The sequence below is a fragment of the Drosophila virilis genome, chromosome 2, assembly GCF_030788295.1.
Source record: "Drosophila virilis strain 15010-1051.87 chromosome 2, Dvir_AGI_RSII-ME, whole genome shotgun sequence".
NCBI classification, from domain to species: Eukaryota; Metazoa; Arthropoda; class Insecta; order Diptera; family Drosophilidae; genus Drosophila; species Drosophila virilis.
This window is the reverse complement of record NC_091544.1, coordinates 22862417-22881546: the sequence shown is the minus strand read 5'-3', so window position 1 is coordinate 22881546 and position 19130 is coordinate 22862417. Positions and strand designations below refer to the sequence as shown.

General features: G+C 33.3%; 1 protein-coding gene across 36 annotated transcripts in view; it reads left to right on the top strand.

The window, feature by feature from the left end:
* Positions 1 to 19130, top strand: part of slo (calcium-activated potassium channel slo) — a 54331-nt gene that overhangs the window by 24237 nt on the left and 10964 nt on the right. For 15 of the 36 annotated variants that reach the window (XM_070207755.1, XM_070207759.1, XM_032440849.2 and 12 more), the window contains 7 exons: positions 7958 to 8068; positions 10326 to 10431; positions 13805 to 13957; positions 14020 to 14175; positions 15865 to 15977; positions 17088 to 17246; positions 17307 to 17383. In XM_070207755.1, coding sequence (XP_070063856.1) covers positions 7958 to 8068; positions 10326 to 10431; positions 13805 to 13957; positions 14020 to 14175; positions 15865 to 15977; positions 17088 to 17246; positions 17307 to 17383 — 875 coding nt within the window. Of the gene's footprint in view, positions 1 to 7957; positions 8069 to 8504; positions 8611 to 10325; positions 10432 to 13804; positions 13958 to 14019; positions 14176 to 14391; positions 14505 to 15864; positions 15978 to 17087; positions 17247 to 17306; positions 17384 to 18119; positions 18156 to 19130 lie in introns of all 36 variants that reach the window. The other 21 variants (XM_015171849.3, XM_015171837.3, XM_070207758.1 and 18 more) reach the window with 6 other exon arrangements.

Genomic DNA, 19130 nt, shown 5'->3' with positions numbered 1-19130 from the left:
CTTCATGAGAAACTGGCACTTGCTCCACTTAATACGCAAGTTAAACTCTGCTGCTCTGTCCAGTACGCGCTTTAACTTTTGGATACCTTCATCTATATCCTTGGAGGGAATTATAAGATCATCCATATAAGTTACGACTGTACCATCCTGTACCAGATCTACAAGAATTGCATGAATGAATCTGGAAAATACAGCTGGGGAGTTCGATATTCCAAAAGGGACGAACAGGAATTCATATTGCCCTGCACTTGTTACAAATGATGTAAATTTTCTCGAATTTGGCTCAATTGGAACATGAAAAAATCCGTTTGCGAGATCAAGTGTAGTAAACACACTTTGGCCCTGCAATCTCTCAATCACATCGTCTATTAAGGGCATTGGAAAATTGTCCCTCGCGATCTTTTCGTTTAGACGCCTGTAGTCACAGCACAATCTTTTGGTACCATCTTTTTTCGGAACGAGGACAACAGGAGATGCATACTCCGATGTACTTGGCTGTATGATCTTTTCTTCTAGCCAAGTTTTGATTTGCGAATCGACAATAGACTTGTCCGCATGTGATATGCGCCTTGGGCGTTCGAAAACTGGACGCTCATCATTTAACAAAATTTTCATTTCAATTGGACATTTCTTCTTCATTTCAGGTGAATAGTTTTTAATTATTGCTTGAACTGCGTCTGCAACAGGTTTTTCTAAGTGATGTAGATCGATCTCAGCCTACTGATTTTCTGCAAAAAAACATACATCTTTGAATTCTTGTAAAAGCTCTATGTCTGGCTTCTTATTTTCGACAGTATCTTCTGTTATTGTTGATGTCTTGTCAATTACTCTCTCGTTTGCATTGTCCTTCACTTTGGGTCGAAATTCTACGAAATTTTCCGATACTATTAAGTCCGCTTGCTTCAATACGCTGTTTCCTATTACAGCTGAGTATTGGATGTCGTCTCTGCTCGTAACATGAAAGGTTATATCCAGTAAGATACCATCAACTTCGACTTGAGTGACAAAGCTTCCCAGTGTATTTAGCTCACTATTACAGATACCAACAAGACACTGTTTTTCATTATTCAGTTCAACTTTTCCTAGCTCTTTAAGGATATCATCGCGTATCAGACAGAGGTCACAGCCTGTATCGATTAATGCAGAGAAGCATATGTTCTTACAAGACAACTCCTTAAAAATGCATTTTCCACTACTGTTGGCCTTGTTTATCATCGTGTTCGCATTTTGGCCTTCTTTCTTCTCCACTGCACGCGATCCTGAACAGTTAGCTGCCTTATGCCCTGGTTGAGCACACTTGTAACATTTTATTGGCTGTCTACATTCTCTGGCTAGATGTGATGGATCGCCGCATTTGAAACATTTCTTAATTCGTTCTTTATTCAAGTCAGGTTTCTTTTCTTCGGTATCGTTATGCATCCTACCCGTATTAGACGCTTGAGGGCGACTACTACGGATTTTCTCATATACCTTGATTTGTTCTTTTAGTTGCTGCAGAGTCTTGGCCTGATACAGATTACTTTTGTTACTCCTCGAGTCAGGTATTCCCTCAATAAAATATTCTATCAGGCTTGAGTCATCCAGGTTAAGAGGTCCGCCAATTTCCATAAGGCTATACAGATATTCTATATAATCTTCACCTTGACGCTTACGCCTATTCCGCAACATGCGGTGGACGTCTATTGATGAAACTACCGTCCCAAATTCTTCCAATAGCGCTTGCTTTAAAGATATCCAATCTGAAATTCCATGCTGACTGCGCACGAATAATTTTGCTGCACCTTTTAGTAATTGCTTTGAGTAAATAAATTTCTGAAGGTCGTTCCACTGCACTGCCAAAGCGTTATCTTCAAATTCATGAATCCATTTTTCAACAGCTGGTTGATTTGACCCATTGAATTGCGAGAGTGAATCTTCAATGTCGCGTAATGTAAACGTTGTTCGGACTATCTGCATTGGTGAGCTTTGACGGGTATGAGCCGACCCAGCATCGTCATACTCAGATTCATTATCGTCAACCTGCAACCCATAATATTCTAAAAGTCGGTCTTGCAAAGTTTGCTTTCTACCTGTTGTTACCAAACTAAGTGCCGATAACTTTTCTTTTAATTCGTTAACTCTTAACGCCAAAATTTCGTCTCTGTTCATTTTGTTATCGTCGTTGCTCGCTTTTCACAATGCTTAAAATTGAATCTTACAAATAAACAATTCAATGTACTTAACTTAATGGTATAAGTAATTAAACTCTTATGAATCAAATTTTAGTTTTTTTTTTCAGCAACTTTAGAAATTATTAAATTATTATATTCGTCTGTCTTAACTTATACTTTCACTTTGTGTTTGCTTACACTTAATTTCTTCTTTGTTATAATTTGATTCTTTGAAAATTTTTTACTGATTTAACACTCTTTACTCAACAACTAGTTAATTATTTTCATATAATGACGAAATAACATACTCTGTTGTTGATCTGTAACTTGATACACCCTGTGATCATCGTTGTCGTGTTGAAGCACGTTCCAGTCACACGCTCTTTTATTGAAAGATTCCGCGCTCTTCGCTCTTCGCCTCTTTGATCTGCAACTTCTTATTTCATCACGAAGTGAAAATTTTGCGCTATCCAGCCTTTGCTACGCAGAATTTAAAACATCGCCTTCTCGCTTGCGCTTATCGACCACTGTCACGCAATACACGACTGTTTGTCTCGCTCTTACTAGAGCTCTCTAGGCATACTTCGCCGCTGTCGCCATTAATCCTAGACGATTCTTGACTTTTTCCATTTTTTCCAGGGCATACGAATTTTAATGAATTTTCATGCACCCGCTTCGTTTTATGCTCCGATTAATAGTCTTGCATACGTTTGTACTCGTTAATCAATTTACGAATTTCACAATTTCTGTCTATCCCACTTCTGACACCAAATTTGTAGGGATGACCATTCGATGGCCTTCACAAGCACTTGAGTTCTTTGTGTTCATATTATTTTATTTAGAGAAATTGGTGAACAAGCGTAAACTTATGATTATTGTACATTTTCCGACATGTATTTCAAAGACAACGAGCAACAGCGAACACATCTTTTCATTGACTCTTCTAGCTTACAACTGAGCTTCTCCTTCTTGTATTTTTATCGATAAATCTATCGTTGATTAAATATCCATAGCAGGGTTGCATATGATAAGTGATTTTATATTACCAAATGAGTATAATGCCAACATTATACTCGCCTGTTTAATTTAACTGATTGTAAGTTCGACCACTCCTAGTTCTGTTTCCAACTCCTACACCAATAATCATAATATTGTGCAGTATTTACTTTTACTTTGCGCTTCATTCATACAAATCCTTTTCGAGTGGATATATATCTGAAATTTGATTTTGATTTCTGAAATTTTAACTAACTACAAACATACATATATACACACTTATGTATACAAATGCCCAACACATTATCTATTATATAAAAGCCTCACAGAACACGGCCAACTAATAAGCATAGCCAAAAGCTAGCGGAAGCAATATAAATAATACGCATAGCCCCAAGGGCTCCCCCAGAAACGGTACAACACAACATTCTAACAATCCAACCAACCAATCAATCAATCAAACAATCAATCACAAACACAACTCGAATTCAGAACATTCGATCGACCAAACACACATACTACTTATATGCACACTAAAATCCTCAAAACAAGCCTCACAAAAAAATGAAAAGCAAAAAAAAATTACAAATGCAAAAGCAAGAATCAACAAGAAATCTTTCACAAAAAAAAAATGTATGTTTTCAATTTCAATTTAGTTCTCAACAACTCATTTTGTATGCGTCTTTCGATTCATTTTGCTTTTTTTATTGAATTTTTTTTTTTGGAATCCTAAAGTGCCGCCCCGATATCACTCAGAGCGTCAGTTAAAGTTAACTACGATGCCAATGAAGTGATTTAGTGCATTTAGTTTATTTTAAGGACTCGCCACATTAGTTTTATTTGATTCGATTCAATATCTTGATTTATTGTATTTGGTTTGGATTGGCATTTTGTGAACCATTGAAACCTATTCAATAAACTGTATCGTACTTAAACTGTTTTGAGTGTATAATGTGCGTACTCTTAACTACTAAATTATGTTGTTGTAAGTTTAATAAATTCTAATTGATCGCAAAATTATCAATCTACTCTTCTGCTACTTTCTTCTCTTTACACATACCTTGCTCTTAATTCTTATTAATTTGGTTTTTAGTTAATCAGCGCTTATTTTGAGCGCAGGAGTTGCACGTTTTCAGTTCCATTTTAAGTTGACTCGTGACACATATTTATATATCTATTAGCATTGCAGCTACAAAAAAAAAACCTCCTCCCCAAAAAAAAGGGCATGGGGTCTTGTGGGGCATACTTATGATTGGCAGAATCAAAATTGAAGAACTGCCGTACAGTATTTTCTTTGGTTTAACATTTTGTATGCCATCAACTAGCCGTGTTGCATTATATTAGCCCTTGAAGAATCAGTGATTGGTGTTTAATATTGTGTTTCATATTCGTTATTGTCTATATAGTCCTTGATATCGCAGTCGTAAATCGTAAATATATATGTTTATTGTGCAAATCAATTTAAACGACTAAACATTCAATGATAATAATGCATATTAAAATATTTCATAAAACAAATTTTGTGCGTAAATGTTAGACAAGCATAAAACAATGTACACACACATACTTTCATTGTCAAATGGTTTGATCCAAACATTTAATTTTTGAAGGCAATTAATCAGAACAACTTGTAAATAATTCAGCTGTCTAACTAAAGATAAATATTGAACAACTCCTGTATTTTTGTGTAGTTTATTTCCCAGGTAAGGGACCTTAGTCAGAAAATAATCTTTTGTTTAAGAATCCGATATATTTTATTTGCAATTGTCTAGCCATGCATTTGTTTAGTAATCATCGGACATAAATGAACAAAATATGTGTGTGTTACGTATTTTATTAAAAAATATAAAACTAAAAATGTTCATATATATACAAACCATATAATACTTATACTCTTTGTCTACCCGACTCTCTCTCTCTCTCTCTCTCTCTCTCTCTCTGTCTATCTCTCTCTCTCAGTTATAAGCTACTCCTTTTCAATGTTGTAGTTCTTGAGAAATTTGTATTTATGTCTTTTGCTATATAATCGATTTTACAAATAATAAAAACTATGTAATTGTTTATTTCGTATCTCTTTTGTTTTTATTATTGATTTAGACAGTGTTCTATTTCTTCTATGCTATTCTATTTTAAACTTCTAACTAAACAACAAATAAACATGGTACAATCAATTAATAAACGAATTGGCGCATATAACAAGACCGTACACGATTAAAGATTAACATCAATCACATAGTATTTGTAACTCTTACACCTCGGTAAATATGTAACTCTCAGCTCTATTATCGTGTCTAGTGATGTGGATGGATGCGATTTAGCATAGAACCAAGTGGAATTGGCTTCTTGACTTGATTGACGCCATTTGTCACATAGTTCTCCCTTAAATGTTTCCTCTCTTAGCTGAATTGCTAGAGTTGATATTCTTAATATCATATGTAATTGTGATCGCGCAGGTTGCCGTTGACTTAGTTTTATCGTATGATCAATATTCGTACAAATGAAAAATACTTTTATTCTTTAGCCGTCTCTAGGCTTAGGTGACGGCAGTTTCTGGTACCGAGCAGTATTGAACTCTTGCTGCCATCGAGACGACCGAAACTTACACAATCTGCAACCGAAACATATACCCTAAATCATTTCCGAATCCTTCCAATACATAAACATTACGCTCTCTTTTTGTTGTATTTTCAAGCTTTCAACTACTACCAACATACCTATTTCGTATCCATCTTTATTTTCCGACGTTTCACCTAGCCACCGACATTTATATCACTCATGGCACGTTAAGGAGTCATCTGATAAATTAACATTATTTTGTCAATTTTTTTTTATTTATTTAATTATATTCATGTGCGGAACACATGAGCTGTATTAATTATCAATAGAAAATTAAATAGAATATAAAATGAAAATGCGTGGCCAGGCATAAAACATTTAACTTTTCACTGAACTTATTCATTTCTGTGATAAGATGGCATTCTTAAAACGGAAAATATATTTTTTAAAACTCAGCACATTTTTTTAAGCAGTAAACCACAAAATTCATTACAATTTTGATCAATTTTATAGATTATTCAACACCAAACTCTTTAATACTGTAGCTGTCCAAAAACTTAGAGATACATTCACTCAATTAAGACATTTTAACAATGTTTGAGCACACGTCAAGGAAACATACCAAAAACAACGAAAAATACATGAAAATGAATTTATTAATTTTTATTTTTTGGAATTTACTTTTTCTGTGCTTGGCAGCTGATAAAAGCTAAACCTCACACTCTGTGTGTGGTCGCCGAGTTTCTGTGCTATAATAAATCGAAAATAATGATTCATTGTAGGCTCAAACTTCAAGTGCATTTATGTACTTTAAATATGGATTTTTTTGTTCCAAATTGGATATGCATTTATTATTTAAAATGGTTTCTCGAGGATTCAGCTGTGCCATCCTTCTTGATTATGGAACGAATTCACCTGGGTCAATGTGTAAAAATATAATACTACAACACTCCAAATCATACATCCACATATCTCTCTGCAAGCTTGTAGTATGATGTGGTACCAGCTATCAGAACTCACAAGTACACAATAACACATAGAAGTACGCATGTTTCAACTGATGCACCCTTTTCAAAAAATACATAAGGAATGAGTATGCCTGCCTAATTGCCTGGTTGCCTGGTTGCCTGATTGCATGTCAGTAAATATTATTAGAGTAATATCAGATTACAGAATATATAAATACATACTTATTTACACGACAAACACTGTAGAATTTGATTGGAATGAGTGTTTAGAATACAATTAAATACTTTGTACATAATTACGTAGCAATTAAATATTTAAAATATTGAGAAACATTAATGCTTGATACGATGCATGTAAGTTGAATTAATTTCAACGGTGTGCGTAGCTAACCCTCTGTGGAACCCCTCTTATTTAAAATTATTGGTTGTAAAATACAAATGCAAAGCTATGAACCGGTCAAATTAAACCTACTTTGCACATGTATGTATGAACGCATTTATTTTTGTTTGTTGTTTTTTGTTTATTTACAATTTATTACCTTTACCTTATGTTCAAAGAGAATCTTGGGGTAGCAGACTAAATTCATGCATATTGCAGTGATTCTTCATTTATTTTTTGTGTCAATTACTATAATTTTTGGTATTTTGATTTTATGAAAATACAATGTAATTTATAATTATAATACTGTTTACTGTTTTAACTACAAAATAACACTGACAAGTTATAATAGTAATCATAATGAAAACAAATCAGTTGATAACCAGAAAAAAAATCATATGAAAATATTACCAATATAAATAAATAAGAAATATATACACATACATGAAACACAAGTTTATAAACATACATGGTACATACATTCATCAATGAAACACCTGACACTAGCAAAAAGCGCTTCAGCTATTTACAATTTTTATATCATTAACTTAACTGATCATCTGAGAACAATATTGATTTTTCAATGAAAATTTAATCAATTTTGTTTGCCCATGATTGCAGCGCTACTGCACACACATTTTTACACACGCACGTGCACCCACTCACACACACACACACGCACACTCGCACACCCTCTTTCAGACAGAATACATCATCACAAATGCATATACACCTGAACATAAAATTCTGCACACGAATAAAGCAATAATTCATGAGACAATTAAACAGCTTACTGCATCCCACTCTTAATAATAAGCCTTATTCTTGCTTTGAATCGATCGACAATTAAAACAAATTTACTAATGTACTTTTCTCTTTGCTACACACTCACCCAAACTTATTCTTAGACATATTGTGGTATGCGGTCATATAACATACGAGTCCGTGTCGCATTTCCTGAAGGACTTTCTGCACGAAGATCGTGAGGATGTCGATGTCGAAGTAGTCTTTTTACATCGGTAAGTTGCCTTTTTGTATTTCGTGTTAAAAATCGATTCACACTAAATATTTATGTTGCCAATTTGTACTGTTAATTTCTTAAAGTATTGTTTCGTAAATATTTTGTATTATATGATATAATTTAGATGATATCAACGAATACAAATCAATTTAATTCAGTATATAAGCAGAAATGTATTGACCTCGCAGCAAGCAATTAATATTTGATTGAATATGCTGATTGCTTGCTGCTATTTTATATAGAAGGTCTCAATCAGTTAAGTCTATAAATTAATTAGTCAAAGCACTTACCTTAAGCATTTGCATTATTCGCATTAGTTAGCAGTTATCACAAAATCAAAATTATATTTTTCGTTTTGTAATATACCTAACTTGATTTACATAATTATTAATATAAAACTCAATCATATAATGTAACGTAATGTAAAAAAATAGCAAAGAGCCCGACCTGGAGCTAGAGGGACTGCTGAAGCGCCACTATACAACAGTGGCGTTTTTTCAGGGCACTATGATGAACGCAGTCGATCTGGAACGAGTCAAGGTACACAAATACACTTCAAGGAGTAAAGCAAAATGTACTTAGAGAGACACACACCAACACCGATACATACGTACACAACATACAATAGCATACATACATACACCTATACAAAGACACTCAAATACTGGTTAGTCAAGCATTGGAGCTAAGCCGACCAAAACGTGCCCTGCCGTTTGGTACTCTACTCAAAATCGCGTCACATTGTGAGTGTGCTGTGCACATGTACATACCCTTGTCTGTACATAGGTAATAGCTCGTGTCCTTAACAATAGTAAGAACACATATAATACATAGTTAGTAGCAATCGGCTGACAATAAATAGCCAAATGCAAATAGCCTTTCACCTCAACTCCTATAGCCAAAGCCTGTCATAATTCGATGCTCGAGCTCTTGCTCACAGCTCACAGCCATACCCGATTCCCAAAATTTGCTCGTTCTCACTTTTAATTCTTTACAAATACATTTGTCTTAAGCGTTATTTTTTTCTAGATTTCCTTTATATTTTATTATTGACACTAAAGTTCACCTCTCGTGTCAGATAGTTGCAACCCAGTTCCAAAGGAAACAACAAGGATGCAAATATCTTGTCTGCAAGGCAGATGCCACTTGCGGGTGCAGTTAAAACGATTTAACAGCTTTTGCAAATATAGCATACATTCCATTTTTTGTTTAATTTCGAAATTTTTAATAAAATTTAATAAGGAATCAATTTTAAATACTCAGTTTTATGTAAAACACTTAATTTCACTCTTTTCGATACCTATAGTACATATATAGCAATATTATTAATTTGTTCACGTTGGCTTTAAGTAATACTAATATAACCTGCTCAATGGAATGTCCTCTTAGCTGAAATTTTATTCAAGTTTGACTTTTGTATTCTATTATTTATTGACTAAAAACTTAGATAAATTTAAATTATTATATATACTTATATTCAATATAAATATGCATAGCATAGGATTTTATCTTCATATTTAGCACCTTATGCTTTATGAAAAAAACTTTTCAAATTATCGATTTATTTTGTATTATATATATTTCCGAATACAACTCGTTTTCAAATTTTCGTTTTAATACCAGGTTCATTATTTGCGCTGCACATTTATACGTCTTTAAACTAGTTGTAAGATTTCATATCTATATATATGTAATATCTATCAAATAAAATGGGTTTATTACATATATGTAAATATGTACAAAAGCTTAGGTATACTTATAGTTATAAAAAAATACTACTTTTATATATAAGATGAGCTTATGGATCAGATAATTTAAGACAGCTCGGCCACCTAAAACAGGGGTTATAAACATTTACTGGATGTTTTGTAAATAATTAAATATTTGATTTGGAACATTTTAATTCAGTTTTAAATGTCAATTTATTGAGAATATTTTGTCGAAAATTCATACACCATTTCCTATCGCAAATTTAGTTTTGACCAATTCATTTTTATTTCTTTCTTTTTTCATTTGCATACTCCAACTGCACAACTATTCAAATATGTGTATTAATTGTGTAATCACACAAAATACTTAAATCTTATGGTCTCAATACAACTCAATCATCATAAACTATGTTAATTGGAACATAAAAATAACACAATACTACTCTAAAAAATTTGTATTATTTTTTCCAAAAAACAAAAAAAAAAAAAAAATTATAAATACAAAAATTATGTACGTCCAAAAACCTTATAACTAAAAATTAAAAGTAAACCACCCGATTTGGAACTTGAGGGTTTGTTCAAACGTCATTTTACCACCGTGGAGTTCTTCCAAGGAACCATTATGAATCCGATCGATCTGCAAAGGGTTAAGGTAAAATAACTTTTCATTTTATATGTTTCTCTATGTTGGTTGATTTCATTTTTCATTTCGTGTATTTCGTTGTCGTTTTATTTTGTGCGTGTTTGCCCGACTTTAACCAAACCAAACTAAACCAGACAACTGCTTATTAACATACGTACATACCTAACATAACGAACTCTCTACTTATATATATTTCAATATCACTATATATATATATATATCACTATATATAAATATATATATATATATGTATATGTGTGTGTATGTTACAATTACAACGTACTTAATTAATGTATTTATGTAATGTTTATATATGTATGTAAATCATAGATATTATTCAATATTCATTGTCGCATACTGATTTGCTGGTTTTAGTTTTGTGTACATCATAGGAACACAAACCATTTGTATCTACATATGTATCAGTTGCTGAGTTCCAATGAATTAGAAGCTGCAGCATTAGAGAACCGACTTATGTGTAAATTGGAAAACTATAAAGTTCAAATATTTTCCCATACACTCACAATAACTCTCACAGCGCAACATTCAAACACAGATACACTGTAAATTGTTGACGTTATTGTGTATGCAAAAACTTATCGTGATTCATTGTTAGCTTAAGCGTCATAATTTTTAGCAGTTTTCAATATGTTAATTTTAAATCTACTTATCTATATATATGTATGTGCTAAGTTATGATTGCATATCAAATAATACAATTATACAATTAATAGGTATTTTAAATTTATATAACGATTATAATTGATTATTTCCTGGAAATGGTAGATTATAACTTGTAGGGTGTATATGTTCGGATGTTAATCAAATTTCAGTATACTTGTACAGTTAGCAAACTATTTGCTAAATCGCTAAAATAACTCAATTCGAAATGAATCTTTGTGCTGACTGACGGCTTGATGATTGATGAGGGACAGTTCAAGCTGTAAAAGCTATGAAACTTAAATGTTGGGACACTTAAATTCATCCGATCGGCCTTAAATTAATTTTCAAAGATTTTTCTATAAATTTATCCAAAGGTGTTTTACACTTTTTAAAACAAAGATGGATCGGCTTGTCCTGACTGACTGATTGACAGAACTGTGATCAACGTACAGTCCGAACCGTAAGAGCTACAAAGCTGAAGCTTCCTTTTGGTTCGAATGTGAGCACTAAGACGAGGGCCTGGCAAATACGACTTGCAAGCTCAGCTATATAATTGCTTTACAAACGCAACGTTATCAGCCATCTATACTAAAACCAACGATGAACATTAAAATGCTGGTGTTAGAAATAGTTATCAAAAGTGTTCTTTTGTGTTAATTGTTATAATTGGCAGGGCCGGATTAGTCGTATATTGTATAGCGTAGTATAGTAATCGTCGGCATATTAAGCATGTTGTTTTTGGGACTTGCGAATGCATTTAAATTAATATTGTCTCGCAATTTGACAATAGGACGAAAATAAATTAATATTCATTTCATACAAGAGGGACAATCGGGATATTGAATGCGCTAGATCGGCCGAAGTAATGAACTAGAGTTAGATCTCCCGGTACAGTATGTATTTACGACATTGTTCCTTTAACCCAGCGACGTCGGTAAATATATTCTATATCCAAAAGAATGTAAAACCATAAAAATTAAGTTTGGCTAGTATGGTTAAGAAATTTTGATAAACTAAAAGTTTTTCATATAAGAACATCGTTTTCGACCGATCGTTCCTGTGGCATCTATATAATATAACATTCCAATGTAGACACAAATTTTAATCTTTGTAGGGAGCAAAGTGAAACCTTTAAATGCCGGATGGGTCACTTTATCTTGAAATATATGAGAAGCAAAGTAAAACTTAGTTTGGTAAATACATATATCTTGATAAACAAAATAGTTGTTCATACAAGAACCTCATTTTGGAACGATCGTTTCTATGTCAGCTATATCATATAAGGGTCCGATTCAGCTAGTTCCGACATATGTACTGCGTGCAACAGAAAGAGGGATGTATGCAAAGTTTTTAAGCGATATCTTCAAAACTGAGAGACTAGTCCGCAAAGAAACAGACAGACGGACATGTCTATATCGACTCGGCTGTTGATGCTGATCAAGAATATATATACTTTATGGGGAGATGTCTCCTTCTATGTGTAACACATTTTACGACAAAATTATAATACCCTCTGCAAGGGTATACAAACATTAATTTGAAGGAGAAAAATTTGATTAAATTTGTTTACGTCATAATATATGATTTTTTAAGTTTATTATTTTTTGAGATACTTGTCTACGCCAATGTTAAAGTATAATTTTATTTTGTTAACTTCAATACCTTTTAGTGTATGTTATATACAGGTAATTAGCCCCTTCAGTATTTTATACAACAAATATACCTCTAGCTGGATACATTCAATCGATATCGGGCTTACCTGCATTTGCTTTCTCTTTTCTCTCAAAACATAAGTCAATAACAAATATTAAATTCCCCATTTTCTGTTCTCTTGTTATTATTGTATGGCATTGCTTGCGCGCATTTTGTAGTCTATCTATGTTCTAATAACTATTGTCTTATATAGTACATTGCATGCTGCATGACCTGCCTAAAGGAACATTTGTAATATATTATGCAATGGCCATTTGAGTTTGACTCTTTGTTTTGTATATTGCTTTAATATTTAGTTTTGATTCTGAACACCCTGAACGACACGAGTTCTCTGTATACCTCTACCTCCACCCATGCACCGAGCGTTCGCTTTCTGAGTTGTGATTATTGTTGTTGTCTGTCACCTTTGAACTGGAAGTTGAACTTATTCGCAAAAACAAAACTAGCCACGAATTTAACTCCAACAAATTTTGTAACCGCTTACTGTGTCCCTGTCGCCGGTGTTGCCAAAGCTAATCAAAGTCAAGTACTTAATGTGAATGCAAGAAAATAGGCATCGTGAAATTATGCCCAATATTTTATACAAAAAAAATTGTATATATATATATATATGTATGTATATATATATAAATTTATATATATTTATATATATATATATATAAATAAAACCCACACACTTCACTTGTGACATTTCAACTACTTGTACTATACTTAGTTGTGCAGGCAATGTACATGTAAACCGCTTACTAACTTTACCTGTTTAAATACGACAAGTCAAGAATCACTCAATAACAACACCCAACCATACCTAAAAAAACATATAATGTACTTACTTACAATACAATTATAAGTCACAGCCACTTTGAACTTAGGTCAACATAACAAAACTTACAACAAACGTCTATAGCTATAGCAGAGCTTGGCTTTTACAGAGACATAGACAAATGACTAATATTTATTAAGCCTTTAAGTAATCCATTGCTAATCAATCAATACTTCACAAAAGGTGCATGAAGCCGATGCCTGCCTGGTGCTAGCTAACAAATATTGCCAAGATCCCGACGCAGAAGATGCTGCCAACATAATGAGAGTTATCTCTATTAAGAACTACAGCGATGATATTCGTGTCATCATCCAGCTGATGCAGTACCATAATAAGGTAAAAGCACACTCGATCCGTAAAAACGTATAGGAAATGAAATAAAAACCCAATATCTCCAGGCGTACTTGCTGAATATACCTTCGTGGGACTGGAAGCAGGGCGATGATGTCATTTGCTTGGCCGAGCTGAAGTTGGGTTTTATAGCGCAGAGCTGTTTGGCACCTGGCTTTTCGACAATGATGGCAAATTTGTTTGCCATGCGTTCCTTTAAAACGGTAAGTATTGCCAAAGTGCTTAACACGACGGCTACTCCTAACAATATACCAGACACAAGCACACAACTGGGGTGTATTGAAATCCAGAAAGCAGGACAAAGATATTAGCTTTTTGATGACAATTGCTATATGAAGAGAAGAGAAGGGGCTGCCACAAGTCAGTCAACCAAATAAACCATCAATCTATATTATGTATGTACGTCTTTAACCCCATAGTCGCCAGAAATGCAATCTTGGACAAATGATTACCTGCGCGGCACTGGCATGGAAATGTACACAGAAACATTGAGTCCCACATTTATTGGAATACCATTTGCTCAGGCCACTGAGTAAGTTGCGCAGCGGGCAGTCCAATTTCTATATGCTATAAACATATTCGTATCGTATCGTATCTATTATACTACCTACTATTGAACTATGTACTTGTTAATCGTGCAGCGTTGACAAATATAGTACCAACAACAAATACAAAAAAAAAAAAAAAAAACAAAACAAAAAAAACAATACAATATGTAACACTCGCATAAACACATCCACAGAAACACACACACACACACTCACTCTGCTTTTCTTATCTCCTGATAAGTTCTAATTGATGTTGTAAATGTTTTACTTTGTCTGTTATGATTTTGGGAGAGTTTTAAGATTCTGGTCTTCAGACACGTTCACATTGATGTCAACGTCTGGAGATGCGTAAACATGTAAAATTGCCTGCCTATGGTGTTAAATTTTAATTTTTAGTTTGAAGAGACATTCAACACAGACATACACATCTACACGTGGAAGTACACTGTGAAAAATTAGTCGGTGTTTTATGCTAATTCTTTGTGTACTTAATGTTTTCAATGTTAAAAAGCCTTCAGTGTTTGCAAATACAAATGACATCCTTGCTGAATATTCTTTTCTTTTTAACTAAGTTCGCAGTCAGACCTCTATGCTAAAAACAAAAAACTAAATAAAATAAAAACCACACACCCATATAAAATACACAAGCTACACACACACCAACACACACACACACACATAATTACACTACGAAATCGAGAGCATTGTTAAACGCTAATTGTATGGTATCTTTGTGTGCTGTGCTCTCTAGATTCAGAGCATAACTATGCAGCGTGTATTTAAGTTGATGTTCAATATTTATTTACTGTTTTGACTTCTGTTTGAATTATGCTCATTTGATGTAACTATATTATGGTTTTGGTTGAAACTCTATAAGCCACACGTTGTTCGTAATTCTCCAAAAAGGTGGCTGGTACTTAATGCTGTTAGTTAGGTTAGGGAAGTGTAAAAATATGTCGCAAGCTAAACAATTGAACCTTTGAGAAGTATGCCAAAGCTAAAGCTTATAACAAACACACCCCCACACATGCACAATACACTGCTCGGATGATCAGATGTTATAAGTGTGCCCGTATGTACATATGAAAACAGAGAAGCCCACATTTGTATTCGTGAATAACTCGCAAGCCGTAGCCAAACTCTATGCCCAATCGAGCCCTGAGCCTGATCGATAGCAATGCGCATATGAGCCAAGTTATTCCCAACTTCTACTCAACCAACAACAACAACAACAACAACAGTAATAATAACAAGAACATGTACAAGAAACAAACAACCGTCGCGTAGTTACATTAGCGAACTTACTAAATCCAAACCACAACAAAACCATTTTCTAACTTTCAGTCACCAGACACACAGGCCTGGCAAAATGATTATCTTCAAGGTACAGGGTGTGAGATGTACACCGAAACTCTATCACCTTCATTTACCGGCATGACATTCCCACAAGCCAGCGAGTAAGACTCCAAAATGAGAATTTAGAAAAACAAAAATTTACAAAAATAAAATTAATACAAAAATCTAAAAATGTTATTAAAGAAACAACTGTATAAAAAATACTTTTGCCTTGTACAATATGTTCAATTCAATATTTTATTTATATCATTTGTCAAATTGAATTCTGTTCCGTTTGATTTATTCCTACCACTAAATACTTACTAACTTGTAACAAACTACCTTTTGTCCCTATTTCTAAATACTTAATACTACTACCTACTTGTACTTCTAATTTACTTACTTAGTTTTATATACCAGTATGAAAAGATCTTTACAAGTGAAGAGAACTATAGCAGCAAACATTGATCTTCTTCTTGTATATTTAACATTATTATGTATAATTTGATTTTTGGATTAACAATCGCATTGCATCCGTTCGCATAAAATAGTAACCAGCCACAAAGTACAAACAAAGTTTAGAACATATTTATCTAGACACCGCTCGCTTGTTACCAATTCCGCTCCGCTCAACTCCGCTCCGATTAGTCCCAGTTCAAGCCCGATTACTGATTACATAACAGCAAATCGCAATTACAATATACATACATACATACACACATACATACATACATATGGGTACATATCCACAAATATCAGCAACTATGCGTTAACCACAAGAGATAAAATTACAGCATCTGATGAATTATAACCAATCCAAACCTCTTTTTGTGCATGTGCAGAGTGAATTTTATTTGTGTGCCACCTTTGACCCGCCTTCACCCCTCACGCTAAATAACAACCACAATCTTAGCAACCAAGTGGACTTCATTGATTTAATAAATGTAACATTTCAGCTCATTTTTATAGTAAAACAATTCTTTGTTACATATCTTTAAGCATTTTGTCTAGCATGTCGATTTGTATGTATGAATATGAAGTGCAAATATTTGTACAGTGTACGCTTTCAACGCACCTACACGAAACGCATGTCCTGTTTGATACGATTTTGCTACACTTTAAAGTGTAGTAATATTTAATACGCTTAATAAAGTATATATGTAAGAGGTGGAATACAGTTAAAATACATGGCTCGAGTAACACAAATTTCCCATTTATTCCGCTGCCTATAGATTGTGCTTCTCCAAACTGAAGCTTCTGCTGCTTGCCATTGAAATCAAAGGCGCTGAAGAGGGTGCCGACAGCAAAATTTCCATAAATCCGCGTGGCGCCAAAATACAGGCAAATACGCAGGGTTTCTTTATAGCACAAAGTGCTGATGAGGTCAAGCGGTAAGTCGTGTGTGTAAGTTATACTCATATGAAGATAATCGAGCTTTACTCTGGTTATAGTGCGTGGTTCTATTGCAAAGCCTGTCATGAGGACATCAAAGATGAGACGCTCATTAAGAAGTGCAAATGCAAAAACTGTAAGCATACATTTTACCATTTTATTGACACGATAAGACAGTATTTATGTCTATGTATGTCTTTGGGTTTAATTTATTTCTATTTACTTCTTGTATTTCATTTTTTTGTACATTTAATTTTTATCGAGAGTTCCGTGAACAGCTAAAACTAAAGTAAACTTTAAGTGCAGGCAATTAAATAGTTCTAAGTTTTTTTCCTTAGGTTCAGGCACTTTATAGATAAGCAGCGTCTTAGCAGGCGCAGTAAAATAACGCACTCAATATATATATATATATATATATATATACTTATACATATATATATATATATTCTTATATATGCATCTATAAATGCATATATATTTATATGATGATCCAGAATGATTCCTACATATGTAATACTTAATGATATATATATCTATAACTATTCAAATTTTGTCTTTATCCACAAGAAAACCTAATTTATTAAATAACTTTTGTAACACATTTTAAAAATGCTGTGGTGCTTGGGGCCCCTCAACTGTTTTGAAAATGACAACCTTAACAACGACATAGATCTTATAACCTAGCTGACAATCATATAAAAATTAAACCAAACAACTTAAGGTTTTTTGACTGCACCTGTGCACATACCTACACAAGTATGTATGCGCATGTGTGCAGATGTATGTCAAATATACATATGTCCTGAAGATCAGATATCCAAATAATTGTGATACATAATAATACAAATAAATGTCATAACTTTGTCCCACAGTGACTGTTCAGCCCAGGAGCAAATTTGAAGACTTAGGTAAATCTAAATTGTTCAACATATTATCCCAAAACACACTAACATCATTTTACAATACAACAACGACCTATATCACAACCATCCAATGAGTTTTAAAGTTGTCTCCCCTATTCCAAGTTTGTTTAAAGTACGCAAATTATACATTTATTTGTACATTTATAACAACAAATACTCTAATAATTCACCTATGTTTTGACCGACATTTTTCTATACTCTTTTTTAATCCTCAATTAAACTTATACATATACATATACTGTGCACTTCACCCGTTTCAGGTACACTAAAAATTTTGTATTTTTTATTACATTTTTCCAACAAGTTTTTTATTTGGATAGTTAACTGTGCAATTAGTACAAGCCGTGCACGTTAAGAGTGTGCAGCCATGATCCGAACCTACCCTAGCAATTCACACACAATTATTTACTAATAACATACATCTAAAGAACAATTGTCCCGTCCCGTATCTTTGGATATTGAACAGTTATTTTTGGTCAGTTTTTATTATGATATGTATGCGCCTCTTCTCTTATATAATCCCCCACAATACAAAAAGAATCCAAATACTTACTATGGATACATATCTATCTATAAACACAAATAATTGCATACTACATACAAGTATAAAAGTTTCGGATGGCTTACACAACGTTCTCTTCAACTGTAAATATGTTTGTGCAATATGCAACCCATGTTTTTGGTTTAAATATTTCCAACAAGTACCGCCACTGAATTGCAACCATTATAACTTCTAAATATAATTATTTTGTGATAACATATAATAATACTTTTTGTTGGTAGGACAGTTTTTTTTTTTTTAATTTAATGTACAAAATTCGCGACTGTGTGTTCCGTTTTGAAAAATTAAATCTTTGAGAATCAATTTGATATTGACTCGAAAAAAAATAACTCATAGAACATATTGCATAAAATTAAAAGAATATTTTTTTTTGCGCATGTAGAGCAAAAACATGCATT